General features: G+C 46.8%; 1 protein-coding gene across 1 annotated transcript; it reads left to right on the plus strand.

Annotated features, from left to right (window-relative positions):
* The first annotated feature begins 571 nt into the window (after positions 1-571).
* RS1 (retinoschisin 1) lies at positions 572-7,313 on the plus strand. Its single transcript, XM_054016496.1, has 4 exons — positions 572-882; positions 2,508-2,649; positions 3,241-3,436; positions 6,349-7,313. The coding sequence occupies exons 1-4, from the start codon at positions 696-698 to the stop codon at positions 6,499-6,501; spliced, it is 678 nt and encodes a 225-aa protein (XP_053872471.1). The 5' UTR covers positions 572-695; the 3' UTR covers positions 6,502-7,313.
* The last annotated feature ends 7,895 nt before the right edge of the window (positions 7,314-15,208 follow it).

Raw genomic sequence — 15,208 nt, forward strand, 5'->3', positions numbered from 1 at the left:
TAACTGTTCAGCTCCTCTTTGCAGTTTGTAACATGTTGTGCCGGCTGTCTGTCACATCCTTTCTTCATTTCTCTTTCATAGTTTATTCGTGTGGGCAACAAGGCCTTCTGACCTTGGGAAATTCCAGGTTGGTGGCTGAGCAGACAGGCTGAAATTGGTGTAATCCATTTCTAGAGGATAGTGCTGCTGCCCACGGTAAATGGGCTGATCCATGCCCTCCTGGTGTGAGCTCTGCTGGCCCCTGGGAGAGCCAGGTTTGAGTTCTAATTGCAGCCCTTTGCTCCCAGAGGGTTAGATTGGGAGTCCCTAGCACCTACTTACACAAATAGTCCCATTGCCCTCAACATGGCGGGGGGACAGAGGCAGCCCAAGCAGGTCAGCTCGCACCTGGCCTCGCTAAAGCCCTTCCGCTAGCTGGGAGTCGCCCTTACTGGTTCCAAAGTAGGGTTACCATTCGTCCGGATTTACCCGGACATGTCCTCCTTTTTGTGCTAAAAATAGCGTCGGGGGGGGAATTTGTAAAGCACTCACAATGTCCGGGATTTCCCCCCTCCCCCAGAGCGGCTGGGAGGGCTGCAGGGAAGTCCCGGGCTGGACTCCGGAGCAGCTGGAGAGGAGCTCCGCCCTGCATTCTGAGCAAGTGTCTCAGCACAAAGTGCAGCCCTCCCCTTTTGCAACTGGGAGCGGTTACTGCCATGCAGCGTAGCAAAACGGGAGCGAGAGCACTTTGTGCTGATACAAGGGCAGCTCTCTCCTGCAACCCGGTCCGGGCCAGGGACCGGGTTTTGTTGTGCAGGGCCAGGGACCGGGTTTTGTTGTGCTGGGGAGCTCAGCCACGTGTCCGGCTCGCACAGAGCCCAACACCCTGTTCTGAGCAGCAGGGTAAGGGGGGCAGGAGAAGGGGCAGGGAGGTTCTGGAGGGGGCAGTCAAGAAACGGGGGGGGCTTTTTGGGGGGAGTGGAGAAAGTTTTGGGCAGTCAGGGTACAGGTAGGGGGTAGGGTCCTGGTGGGCAGTTGGGGGGGGTCTTAGGAGGGGGCAGTTAGGGGACAAGGAACAGGGAGTCTTAGGTAGGGGGTGGGGTTCTGGAGGGCAGTTAGGAGCAGGGGTCCCAGGAGGGGGCAGTCAGGGGACAAGGAGCGGGGGGGTAGGGGGCTGGGAGTTCTGGGGGGGAGCTGTCAGGGGGCAGGAGTGGGGAGAGGGATCGGAGCAGTCAGGGGACAGGGAGCAGAAGGGTTTAGATGGGTTGGGAGTTCTGGGGGGGAGCTGTCAGGGGGCAGGAGTGGGGAGAGGGATCGGAGCAGTCGGGACAGGGAGCAGAGGGGTTTAGATGGGTTGGGAGTTCTGGGGGGGGGCTGTTAGGGGGTGGGGAGTGGTTGGATGGGGCGTGGGAGTCCCAGGGGTCTGTCTGGGGGTGGGGGTGTGGATAAAGGTTGGGGCAGTCAGGGGACAAGAGGCAGGGAGGCTTAGATAGTCCTGGGGGGCAGTTAGGGGCAGGGGTCCCAGGAGGGGGTAGTCAGGGGACAAGGAACGGGGGGAGGGTTGGGAGGTCAGGGGGGGCGGGAAGTGGGAGGGGCAGGGGCGGGGCTAGGGCGGGGCTTCTCCCGTCCTCTTTTTTGCTCGCTGAAATATGGTAACCCTATTCCAAAGGGACTTTAATTTTAGCCAGAAGGATGAGATCCTGCAGTGGAAAAATGAAGGCAACCTCAGGGGGATCCTCAGAGCAGCTGTAGAGAAGTAGCAAGGGGGGCAAAGGGGAAAGGATCATCATACATAGCTCAAAACTGGAGGCCTTGCAAACAGCCCACAAGGTCAGAGGAAGACTCATGAAAGCGAAGCCCCACGAATACACCTTAGGGGTGTCTCTCAAATCCTGCAGAAGCGAGAATCAGAGCCTGGGTCAACTGACTCGGGTTCATGCTACGAGGCTAAAAATAGCAGCGTAGGTATTCTGGCTTGGGCTGGAACAAAGGCTGTGAGACCCAGAGGGGGAAAAGATCTCAGAGCCCGGGCTCCAGCCTGAGCCGGAACATCCCCACTGCTATTTTTAGCCCCATAGCGCATGCCCTGGGAGCCCCAGTCCGTTGAGCCCAGGCTCTGAGACTTGCTGCGGCAGGTCTTCTTTTGCAGTGTAAACGTACCCCTCCCCCAAAGGGGGCGTGGTGTGCAATGTCTGTGCAAGGCTAAGAAAGAGTTGTTAAAATAAATCAGTGCATCAGAGAGTTGAAATAAAGAGAAGGAACCTCCCCTCTCTCCATGAGTTCTGAAGTGCATCTTTTATGGTTACTGAGACTCCTCAGCAGGGGAGTGAAATGAAGCCTGTAGCTCCGCAGGTGTCCATGCCGCACGTTGTTGTTTATGGTCTGTCCTAACAGTGTGCTGCCAGAGGAGAGCTGACCGTGTGAAAACACAGCTTGAATCCACATGCCACAAACACGCCGAGCAAACAAAACCAGTCAATAAAAGCAGCCGGACTTTCCTTGGATTAAACTGCTTGTTTCTCTTGCAGAGTGTCCCTATCATAAACCCCTCGGGTTTGAGTCAGGAGCGCTTCCTTCCGACCAGATAAGCTGTTCCAATTCCGAGCAGTACACCGGCTGGTATTCTTCATGGACTGCAAACAAGGCCAGACTTAATGGCCAGGGTTTTGGGTAAGCCAAACCTCCCTGCAAGTGCATCACAATGATGAGTGTTGTGCAGCCATTCAACTGAGCAGGATGCAGAGTTGTAGGAGTCTTGATACTAATGTAACAAAGCAAAAACAAGGGGGAAATGAAGTAAAGCGGGAGGCACAAACTGTGCCTTAAATATTCAGTGGCATTTCCAGCCGCTTACACCAGAGCTGAATCTGGTTCAGAGAATGTTGTATCCCCAAGTCTATTCCTAGTTAATTTTCCAATAAAAAGCTGGAGTCTTAGGGCCAGACTATGGTACCACTGAAGTCACTGGAGTTCTGCCACGGACCAAACTAGTTGGGCTAAGATTTTCAAACATGACCAGTGATTGGGCTCCTCGGTTTCTGGCTGCCTAACCTGAGACACCTTATTTTCAGAAAGTGCTGAGCACCTGCCCACGTTCAGTTGGGCATTTAAACATGGAGGTACCACAGATCACTAGTCACTTTTAAAAATTCTTGTCCTTGACCCTTAACGGATCAGTTCCTTTGCATTCCTTCCTTTCCTGTCTGATTCCCCCGGGACTAACACCTGTACTGCTTTCTTTGATTTGTCTGTTTCTGACAGGTGTGCATGGCTCTCCAAATTTCAAGACAATGGGCAGTGGCTGCAGATTGATATGAAGGAAGTCAAAGTTATCTCAGGGCTACTCACACAGGGGCGCTGTGATGCGGATGAGTGGATGACAAAATACAGCGTGCAGTACAGGACTGATGAGAATCTGAATTGGATTTACTACAAGGACCAGACAGGAAACAACCGGGTCAGTAGGAGGAGCATTTTGGTGAAAATGGTTTTAAGCTAAATGCAGATTTTGGTGCACAATGGGTGATATTCTATGCAGAACACCAGCACAAACCCTTTGTGCCATTAAATCAAATTAAGTTATAAGAGAGAATATGGGCCAGGCTTTCTTGCACCTGTGCTCTGCTCAAAGCAGGAAGGAAGGGTGTCAGCTAGTAGGTTGCATTCCTTGATCCCAGTGGCTGGTTTGTAATACCCCAGACCTCAGCAATACTAAAAGATGCTGCCAGGAAGCTCTAAGATATGTCTCTGGTGTGACATATCTGAATGAACCCCCACCCGTGGAGGATTTAGCCTAGCAGAGCTCTACCTCACCACATCTGGATATGTCCTTTCCCAACCCATCTACCAGCCTACCATAGGGGTGGGCAGCTAGCACAGGACCCAGATCTGTCACATCTATGCCAGCAGGGAGTTCTCCTCCTACAGTGGAATTCTCTGCTGGCCTTATGCAGCCATTTCCTTTGCACTGCTATGGAGAATCCAGCCTGAGAAACCCAACTCATCTATTGCCGGGTAAGGAAAGACTGGGATTATGCTGACTCTTGTCGTGAGCTCTACAAATTTGACCCCGAACCAATTTCTGTTTAGCAAAGCCTTAGCTATAAATATGCAAACTGACCCAATATAAATAAAGAGGCATAAGAAAACACAGAGGAACACCCAAAACAGAGTAAAAAGAAGGGAAACAAAGGCATGTATCCCTCAAGGGCAGGAACCCCTTGCAGCAGATCTTACTTTAATTACAACAAAAGGAAACCACACAGTGGATTGAGAGAGACTACCAGTTACTACTGGATTGAGAGAGACTACCAGTTCCCTGGGTATTCCCTGTTTTAAGTGCAGAGACTAGTTTGCAAACTGGTAGAATCTTTGGCACCGTAAGGAACTTTTCAAGCATAGCCACAGTCTCTTTTCGAAATCCGACAGCAACGTTATGCTCTTAGGGAGGATGTATATCATGTAGTAATGCTTTGTCAGCGTTAGATAAGGGCAATACCGTTAGATGAAAGCTGGTGGATTGCAAGTGACTGCACTACAGTGAATAATATTTGAGAGTTTTTGTCAGAGTGACTCCCATAATATAACCATAGTCAGACATAACAGCAGCTAGGGATCGAAAAGAGTCTGAATGGGTCTTGTGTGAACCAGGTGTACACAGGATGAGCTCTCTGTAGGGAGTGAAGATCAGGAATTTCACAGAAGCCTGAGGTTATGCTTTCCCCATTAACATTTTGGGATTTGTGATGAAAGCTAGTACAAGCTGGTACAATTATAGAAGGCCAAACAGTTTTCTTTTAACGGCAGTACTGGATTCCAAAATTAAGTACAGCAGGACAGGGAAGCCGGCACAATCTTCAAAAGGTGTTGCACCGCTGTGTTAACCCCGATGCCAGTTGAACCCCCGAGCACACAAAAGCTAACCTCATTCCCTGTTCAGCTTGCTGCTAGCAGCACAGCGTGTAGAGTGCTGCATAGATCAGTGCTCATTCAAAACATTGCCTTTGAGAAAAAAGTGGAGCTCAGACTTGTCATTGTTTAAATACACAATCAGTGACACCACTTACCGGAGCTGGCAGTTTGACAAAGCCGAACCTGCCCAGTGCGTTGCAGTAGCAGGGCAACAAAGCACAGAATGTGACCTACACCCCCACTCTGAAGAGGAGATGTCTCACACTCAGGGCCGGCTCTAACTTTTTGCCCGCCCCAAGCAAAAAAAAAAAAAAAAAAAAAAAAAAAAAGAGTGCCGCCCTCCATAGCGCTGCCATAACACACACCCTCAGCACTACGATGCCACCCGTGGAGCGCCGCTGAACCCCGTCGCCGAACCCTCCAAGCGCCACCCATGGAGCGCCGCACAGCCGAACACTCCCCCCCCCCCGCCAAGCGCTGCCGAACCCCCTCAGCCCCCCGTGGAGTGCTGCCAAACCTCCCTCCCCCCACAGAGCACTGCTAAACGCCGTGCCGCCAAGCGCTGCCGAACACACACCCCTGTGGAGCGCCGCTGAACCCCCCCGCTGCCACACACACCTCCCGCCGAGCATCGCGGCACCAAACACTGCCGAGCCACGCTGCCGAACACCCCCCCTCCGCGGAGCACCCCCGCGACGCCACCCCCCCCCCGCGGAGCACCGCTGCCAAATCCCACTCCCCAGCGCCCCCTGTGCACCCAGCCGCTGAAACAAAAACAATCCACCCCACCCCCAGCGCCATCTGACCAACCCCCCCCCCAAAAAAACCCCATGAGCGCCCCACCACCACCCCAAGATTGGCCACCCATTACCAGGTGCCACCCCAAGCACGTGCCTGGAGCCGGCCCTACTCACACTGTCCCAAAATACATAGGGGGCCTGACTCTCATTGACACTATGTCAACTTTACTGTGCCAGAGAGATGGCAAAGAGCCCTAGTACAAATGAAAATCAGGCCCTTTGAATTAAAAATGACAAATCTTGTTGCAGTTCTCCCCTGCCCTTCTTGGGTCACTTTTCTTTAAAAACAGTGTGGTTTTTTGGGGGGGACAAGAACAACTAGGTCTGAATCTCCCTGGACTTACACTAGTTTTACACTGTTGTAACTCCAGTCCGGATGATTTACGCTGAGTTGGTGCTAGAGTAACTTGAAGCCAGCAGGCAGCATTGCATCATTCACTATCCAAATGGAAGAGATTTGTTGCAAATGACCAATACTGTCATCAGCACTGCCTGGTGCAGACGTCACACCACGTCATTCAGCAATTCACATTTTTGGCTTGCAAACTGGTGTGCATGAAAATGGATTGTCACATGGTCTGGGGAAGAGGAAGATCTAGACTTTAACCCACTCTGTTCTGTGCTAACCTGCCTTTTTGTCTCTCTTGGTGTTATGTAGGTTTTCTATGGAAACTCAGACAGATCATCCATTGTCCAGAATCTCCTGCGCCCTCCGATTGTTTCCCGCTACATCCGATTAATACCTCTAGGCTGGCATGTGCGCATTGCCATCAGGATGGAGCTGCTGGAGTGCATGAGTAAATGTGCTTAAAGTCCAATCGTGTGGCTTTCAAGGGGGTGCGAGGAGAGTCCTTAGCAAAACGTAGAAAGACAATAAACACAATGACAAGGGTAGCAAAGGTGAGCTCGATTCTGCCATAACAACTCACAGCCTGCACAACGGGGTTGCCCAAGGATGGAAGTCAGAGCAGAATCTGGCTCCAGTTAGTTTTGTTGAAACTGATCTCAGGAGCTGAGCTGTGTGGAGATCCCTGGTTTTGTGTCTTGAAATTGTCACAATGAAAACAGAGGTTTGGGGCAATTTCATCTGCTCTCAGCAAAGCAGGAAAATGTTGAACCTGCTGCCCTCGTTCAGAGGCCAGAAGAAAACATTTACCAAAAAATCTCCCACTCAAGACCAATGTTTTTTCACAAGGGCTGCAGTGTGTCCTCACTTTCCACTGATGCCAATAGGACTTGCATATAGGAACTAAAGTCCAGCAAAGACTTAATTAGATTTTTAAAGAACCTTTGCATATGGTTTCACACAGCTCCAGTTTCTGATTATGTTATAGTTTAGTTGCTAATCTCCTCTTGTGTAACATTAAAAAATTCTACTCTATGTTTACTAACAACGTGTTAAAGGTTTCAAGTGTATTCAGTAAGAGTTTAGAGGCTTGCTTAAAATTATATTTGGTGAAGTGTAAATGTGATTTGGACATCTAGGTGTTTAAGAGTAAAAAATGAAACCAAACTCTTTATTATAAGTGTATTGCTCCCACAAATATACAATGTAAATGCTCATCCTGTAAATTAAAGGGCTTTCTGGAATTGAAATGGATTTTAACAGCACATAAAATAATAAAGCCAAAGCTATTATAGACGTGTATTGATTTTTGAGGGAGAAACGTTAGCAAAATGAGGAAAACTGGCTATATCATTTGTATCAGGCTGGTGATTTGCTGTTTCTCAGCCTAGGTGGATGGCTTCTTCACTTGATGCCTATTCTTAACTTATCGTACAGGACTTGCTGGAGTAGATCAGCCTATAATTCCTTCAGGTCCAGGATCTTGCCTCTACCAATGGACAACCAGTGATGCAATACATGGTGTGGGTGAGCGGCACAGGGAGCAGGAATTCTTTCTAGATTCCTGTCACGATCAGATTATGTGAGACTTGAACCCACCAGCACATCACTCAAAATGTTGTTCTAGCCTTAACAAATAAAGCAAATGCTTTTCATATCAAATCTTTGGGTGAACAGCACTATATACATGCAAAGGACTTAGAGTACTTTTACAGGCATTAAACAAATTTCACACTATACCTGTGACGTAGGTCATTAGACTCATTATACATGGACTTGCTCGTGCTCCACAGCAAGCTAGGGCAGCACTGGCAGCCGGACTTAGGCCTATACACTCCATGAAGTTGCACAAGGTCTTGTTCCACATGCAGACATCAGACTAAGCAACCAATTCCACCTCCACAGGCTGTTGGATACTGGTGCTACTGGGTTATGCAGATATTAATTATAGATGGTGATGCTTTGTTTCTAGTGTAATGCACTGGTGTGTGGGTGGACAAATAGGGGACTTTGTAACACACTCATCAGTGGGTTACACTAGTACCTGGCTTCCCAGTCCCTCAGGGAGAGTCACCAGAGGCCACTGAGCCTCCTGAACAAGTGTATGTTTTAGGTCAGCCAGAAGGAGTAGTACATGTGGTTGTTGGGGAGGCAGAGAATGTGAAAAAAGTGGGAGGGCACCCATAATATTAATATGCTTTATACAGGGCCAAGCAAACCTAGGGCTGAACTAGAGCTCTACTGCGCTAAACATATTCCCCTTTCCAAGATGAATTTTACCTACCATCACCAAGCCCACTTCTATCGGGTCACTCACAGTTCTCTGTAGTTCTTATGAACTGAAAGAACTCTCTTGTCCACCAGCATCACCAGCTCCCCATCATTTCCTCCTGCAGATCAGTAACAAGTGTGTTCAGTAAGTGGCAACCCAACTAGTAACCTCTCACCACCGGGGGGTGCAACCATTCACTCCAATTGTTTCCAATTCATTTTAATACAACCTTGCATTACCCATGTCAGGTCAGGACACCCAAACCTTCCACCTGAAGGTAAACCTGTGATAGCAACTGGGGCCCTGCACCTTAGCATTTCTGAAAGAGTTACCTGGTACCAAAGTGCACCAAAAGGTTCCTACTTCATCACTGCATTTTGACTTGTTTTTAAGACTGGTAAAGAAACACAACTGAAATTGTTCATCAGTCCTGGAGAAGCCTCTGCAGTATTACACATTGGACGGGCCCCCTCATCAAAGCCTGGGTGTTTGGTTTGTTTAAAAAAAATCCCTCTCTAGTCTTGGCATGCTACTTACTCCTGTTGGAACCAATTGCAATGCTCTCTGCCTCCTCTTGCTATGGGCTCAATCCTGCCTCCTTGAATGCAGCCACACATCATGCTGTATGTTCTCATGGTATCATGCAACTCTTTTGTGGGTTTCTCGAATAGTTGACTGCAGAAATGTCAGTCAGCAGTGAAGGACCAATTTGCAGGAGAGCAGGTTTGTACCCAGAACACTTACATAGATCCACCAGTGGGAATTTCCTTAATGTAGACAGGGCCTTAGATTACTATGGTGATGTAATCATTACCCAACCAGCTTCATGTCTAAGGTGGGATTATGACAGTTACTTAAGGGCTAATAGTTTTTACAGTTTCTACATCAGTCTCAAAGAATTGAAGGGAAATTGAACACAAATGGGGAAGAAAGAGAGAAAGAACAGCAACAAAGGCCAGACTGACAACTCACCAGTGATGACAGCTTTACAAGTCTGCATCTATTCAGGATATTAATACTTAATGGCGGGAGGAAGGGGGGGGGGTGGAGAGTGAGATGTGACAAAAATGTGGAACACACCTTTTGCTGCAGGTAATTCATCACATTTTATTCATTCGTGGTGGCAGATGGGGTGTAGTTCATGATTCATTTGAGCCCCCTGATAATAAATCGGAAATGTAAGAAATTTCTGCTCCTCGGGCAGGTTTGCAGACTTCTGCTCTTTTGCAACAATAGGCTAGTGGCTGCAGTGCTACAGGAAACACCTTTCATCATCTGCTTGGGGTGTTTCCTATAATGTTTTCTTTGGTCTCTTGCCTCCCAAGTGCAACTTCCTTTAAAAAAAAAGTTTCCCCAACATATGGAGAAATTCCATTCTTTAGCAGCAGGTTGGAAAGTCTTGTTTCGTCATCTTTTGGGTTAAGGAGGCAGGGCCGGCTCCAGGGTTTTTGCCGCCCCAAGCAGCAAAAAGAAGAGAAAAAAAAAAAGCCGTGATCGCGATCTGCGCCCTTTCAGGGCAGCAGCTGTACTGCCACCGCTTCAGTCTTCAGCGTCAATTCGGCGGCTGGTCCTTCGCTCCGAGAGCCGGACGTGCTGCCCCAAGCACCTGCTTGCTGCACTGGTGCCTGGAGTCGGCCTTGTAAGGAGGTTTCTAACATACCACACTAGCTGCACGGAGACAGTCCTTCCCAGAACTCTCCCTGAAGCCAAAGGTAATTCCACATGCACAACACTGGTTTCTGGGGCAATGAAATGCCACTGGATACAATGAAAATAAAATAAAATGTTGATGGGGTTTCCCTGTTTGAAATAACTATAGGCCACTTATAAAACTGAGGTAACAGATTACACCCTCATTTTATGATTATGTTGAAATGTCGTATTCCTCTTACTGTTAGCTACTACTCCAACTGTCCTATCCCATGTCCACAGCAAACATGTCCTCCTCAGCATCTGATCGCCACCCCTCCTAATCTCAGACCTCTCCCTTCCTCTGTTCCTCTTGCATTTCAGGAAAGCTTGGCTCTCTTTTCCCCAAAAAGTGTAATTCCTTTTTAATTTAAATTCTAGTCAATCTCCATGGGTCACTAAGCAGACTGAGTGGGATGGGGAGCAGAAGTTGGGGCAGCAGTTTTTGTTGTGGGCACGTGAATAGGGAGTGCTAAGGGAAATAGCCCATCGGCATGGAGGAATTCATAGTGACTAATGAGCAAGATGTATATAACCTCTTAACAGGAGAGACAAATATATACACTCTGAGCGGCTAATAATGGCCTTCAGGCAGAGTACAGTGCTTTGTATGCTGTTTGGTTAGTTACTGAGAAAAAACTGGAGTTATTATACAAGTCACACACCTTTAGCAAGTGAAGGAAGCACCATAATGTGAAATAAATTCTCGGCTATTGGTAAATGAATGAACCCTGCTCTTAGCAGATTAGATCATTTTAGTCATTAGCGCCTAATAAATAGCACATCCACATTTAATTGATTCTTGCTCTACTATATAATAAAATGAAAGCTGTGCAGAGGTACTGTCTGGATAGGGAGTCCCTATGTTAAATCTCTTCTTAAAACACAACTGTGGAAATCATTATTCCCTTCCCTTTGTATAAAATGATAAAGTAGAATGATGAGGCACATGTTAAATTTCCCAGCTGCACCTCATCCTTTGCCTACATGTTTTCTCTTTAGCTTGGACATTTTATGGGCCTGGGAACAGGTTTGCTTATTTAAATGTAAATAATAGCACCACAATTATTACTCTGCTGCTGACTTGCTGCATAACCTTGAGGAAGTCACTTAATCCCTGAGGTTCATCTGTAAAATGGGGATAATGGAGGCTAATTAAGGATTTTGCCATGGATATTTTTATTAAAAGTCAGGGACAGGTCATGGGCAATAAAGAAAAATTCACGGAAGCCGTGACCTGTCCGTGACTTTTATTAAAAATATTTATGACAAAATGGGAAGCCCTGGGCAGCTCTGTAGGGATGGGCTTGGAGTGCTGGGGGCCCTCACCACCTATGGGGGCTCTGAGTTTCAGGGTCCCCCACTCCACTGCAGCTTGGAGCTACGGGGATCCCCCTGCTGCCCGCAGGGATCCCCCTGCAGCTCCCAGCCACCGTGGGCTGAAGTCACAGAGGTCTTTGGAAGTCACAGATTTTGTGACTTTCCACTATCTCTGTGACAAAATCATAGCCTTAAGGATAATACCTCACCGGGTGTTGAGAGGCCTAATTAATTAAGTGGTCAGAAAGTACTTTGAGAACGGCACTTTTGTTGCTCCAACTCAACATGAGTGTAAAGCATTAAAGCAAGAGTGACTAATAATGTGATGAAAGCACAGTAAAATGAGCCAAAATACAATTATGAAAATCCAAAGCTATTCCTAATACAGCCTTTTATTAGCATATCAATGTCATTCTTACTCACTGACACAAGTGCCGCCAAGCACAATCAAACCGAACGGCGGCAGGAAAGACTGGGAGAAATGGAGTGAGGCAGTGCTGAAAAAGGAATTTGCTGGGAGTGGAAATTCAGCTGGTAAGCATTGGTGACAACTTTTAAAACCCTGTCAATCATAATGACTTTGAAATAGAAGCAATGAGAGCACGACCTTGAAACGGCTTGCAATTTAATTAGATCAATTTTTAGCCTGGAGGGACTATAAAGTGACAAGTAAGGTCATTGTGCTGAGTGGTCAAACTAGCCCGGACGTTGAGTTGCCAACTGTAAATTAGGCAACAAACATCTGCCTGAGGCCTTCCTATCGAACTGCTGTACACCATTATCTGAGCCAATGACCCTTCCCTCCTAATGGATACAGGATGGAATTTTCCTTTCTAGCTGTGGGAGAGGATTGAGACCACTTCCTCCCTGCAGGTAAGACAGAGAGTGGAGACATCACCTCCTTACCTAGCTCCCAGGGAAGAGGGAGAGCCTATATTTCCAATCTCTTCAATAAGAGTTAGGCTCCACTCTTTCCAAGCCCTTTATGGTTGCCAGGAGGACACGCACAGCTGAGCTGGAGAGAGAAGTCAGTCAGCAGAAGAAAAATAATTGAACCTAAGCAGTTCACTTATGATAAAAGGTTGTTTCTCGACTCTGTAGGGGATATAGGCAAAGGAAATGAGCAGATAAAACAGCTGAACACCAAGAACATTGGGGTCATCACTGTGAGGTCGATAAATGAGGAACACAACAAGGAAAGGTTGTAAGAATAAAGCTGAACTAGAGGAAATAGAAATTTCAAATAGATTTCTGGCCACCAGCAATTAGGTGGGAGTTCTGGATGTTGGGCCTGTGGTACTGGATGAGATGAAAGATACCAAAGCAGTAGTTTGCCTGCTTAAAAAGTGAACCAAGCCTAGTTAAATGAAGACATCAGCCAGTTTGGTGGTTTGTTAGCATGGCAGCAGCACTTACCCTCAATACTGCCCCCAAATGGTAACTCACTCCAGCCCATCAGAATGGGATAGCATTGCAGAAGCAGCACACTTCACTTCCTGGAGGTCACAGAATGAGGCGGAGGGCTGAGAGAAAAGGTCTCCATTCCTCCATACAGCTGCATCTGACCATCCTTTGTGAGAATGATGGCACAGGGTCTTTGGCAATGGCAGAGGAGGGAGAGGCTCAGACGACTCTCCCCAAGGTAGATGGAAACCAAAATTCTTTAAATTTACTGAGCATCAGCCTGCTCAGTGCTGGATTAATAAAGAGGATACTAACCTAGCCACAAGTAGCTAACAAGTTACTGTAGACCATGTGGTGACTGAATCCGTGATCTAAGGAATCTTGCAGAGTTCATTGTGCCTTTGTGGAAGATGCATATTGCAAGGAAGGATTTAATATCCTAGAGAGTGATTTGGTATGTATATAAGGAGGCATTTAAGCATTGAGGGCAAAATGACTGAGGGGCTAAAAAGGGGGCACATGAGGGAGATGTGGGAAGATATGAAGGGAAGAGAGATGGGCAAGAAACGAGCGGAGAAATATAGGCAGGAAAGTAAGGCCTTTCAGGAAAGGGCAAACAGCTTGAAGGCAGGAAGAAGGCAATGAAGCAATACGAAGAGGGCAATGATATGGCCAAAGGCATGGAAGAGGATGGGATGGGCAAAACTAAGCACAAAGAGGACAGGCAAAAGATAAGACAATCTGGAAAGAGAAACACTACTGTGATATTCTGGTTTTCATGCTATCAATGTAATGTACCTGTGGCATGGCAGAAAATTAACCTGGGTTAAAAATTGATCTGGAGTATGAAGGCTCATGGGCCAGATGTAAGTATTTAGGTGCCTAAAGATGCAGATAGGCACCTAGTGGGATTTTCAAAAGCATCTAGCCCCCTAATTCCCATTAATTCCAATGGAAGTTAGACACCTAGACACTTCTGAAAATCCCACTAAATACCTATCTGCATCTTTAGACACCTAAACACCTCAAAAATCTGGCCCCCATATGCCCACCTGGAATGTGATGCAAGGTTCACATCCCAAATGCACAGAAATTGCAGAGATGATTTTGATGAGGAACCATGGAGAGCTAAACCACTTAAATGGATGCCATTGGTTTCTAAGGGTCAGGGAATGTGGAGACCCCAACAAGTCATCCAGCCTTTAACCCTCTTCCCCCATCTTAGCATGCATTCCTCAGCTTGGTGCATTCATGGCAGAGTAGTTCTTCTGTGGCTTCTGAGCAGTTCTCCTTCAAGATGGAGCACCTTTTGGCCTTTTTTGGTAACAGCTGGTGAGCAGACAACAAATGGAGACAATATGCCTGGGGTGGATATGCTTCAAGGGGCAAAGCTCCAGAAATTTTGGCCTCTTAAGGGAGAGGAGGAAGAGGGAAAGATTTTGCTTTCCCTGCCGCAAAATAAGGTATACAAGCTGGGGTATTAATGGATAAGGCATGGCCCAAACAGAATAGTACTTCAGCACCCATCAGAGAAAACTCTGGCACAAAGGTGGAAGGAGTGTGTTCAAACTCCGAACACCTAGGCCAAGAATTTTCAGGGGGACTGGTGCAAGCCAAACATCTCAGACTGGGAAGAGGTCAAGATCCAGCAACAAATGTTTCTACTGAGGCACATTTCTAAATTCCGATCCAATTCTGATCATCTGGATTCACACGTCCAGCATGTAGCAACACAATGAAAGGTGAGAGACAAGCTGATATGTCAAAGGAAACTCCATACTTGTGGTGTGAAATGCTCTCTGAGTAACATTAGCCATGAGAACCTCAATTTTCTAGTGCAAAACCTGCATTTTATTAAAGACATAGTTTGGAAGGCCCAGTCAAAAATACATTGTGCTCAGTAAAAATTAACCATTTCCATGCTGATAATTAAGGTTACCACAGGATATTTTTTCTCTTTTATAATATTTACAGCAACAATAGAAATTGTACAGAAGTTAAGAATGGAATACATGCCCAAAAATAATTGATACAGTGTACCAACGACATGATACAAAGAGTTGTATATAAACACTTTACACATGGTTTATTAACTTGTGTGAAGTCTTCTTTACATATCCAACACATTTTAAAATCAGTTTGTATTCAAGGATTAAAAAGGTTAACACAACATCACACCCCTTCCACAACAGAAAGCATGGTAGATTTAAAAGTTTGTGCGTTTTAGAATTTCTAATAGCTGCTAATGGAAGTGGGTAATTCTTTACCAATAAATTTGGAAGTTTGGAAAAACTACCTCCACAATTTCGTACTTTTGGCATAGCCCTTTCTGCCAGGTGGTGAAAAATATCATCATCAAGTTCTCCAAGCCTTGTTCTTTGGCCATCCCTCTTCCTTTGAGACCATATAATTCAGTATTTGACAGTGGAGATCTAAGCAGTCCTGAATGGTTTTCTTAACAGATTAACCAGATTTATAAATGCTTCA

This window comes from Malaclemys terrapin, chromosome 1, assembly GCF_027887155.1.
Source record: "Malaclemys terrapin pileata isolate rMalTer1 chromosome 1, rMalTer1.hap1, whole genome shotgun sequence".
Classification (NCBI taxonomy): domain Eukaryota; kingdom Metazoa; phylum Chordata; order Testudines; family Emydidae; genus Malaclemys; species Malaclemys terrapin.

Coding starts and splice junctions, on each gene's coding strand:
- RS1 (XM_054016496.1), top strand. CDS start 696: ATGCAGCGTAGCAAAACGGGAGCGAGAGCACTTTGTGCTGATACAAGG. Junction 2,650..3,240: donor CTTAATGGCCAGGGTTTTGG/GTAAGCCAAACC, acceptor TGTTTCTGACAG/GTGTGCATGGCTCTCCAAAT. Junction 3,437..6,348: donor ACCAGACAGGAAACAACCGG/GTCAGTAGGAGG, acceptor GGTGTTATGTAG/GTTTTCTATGGAAACTCAGA.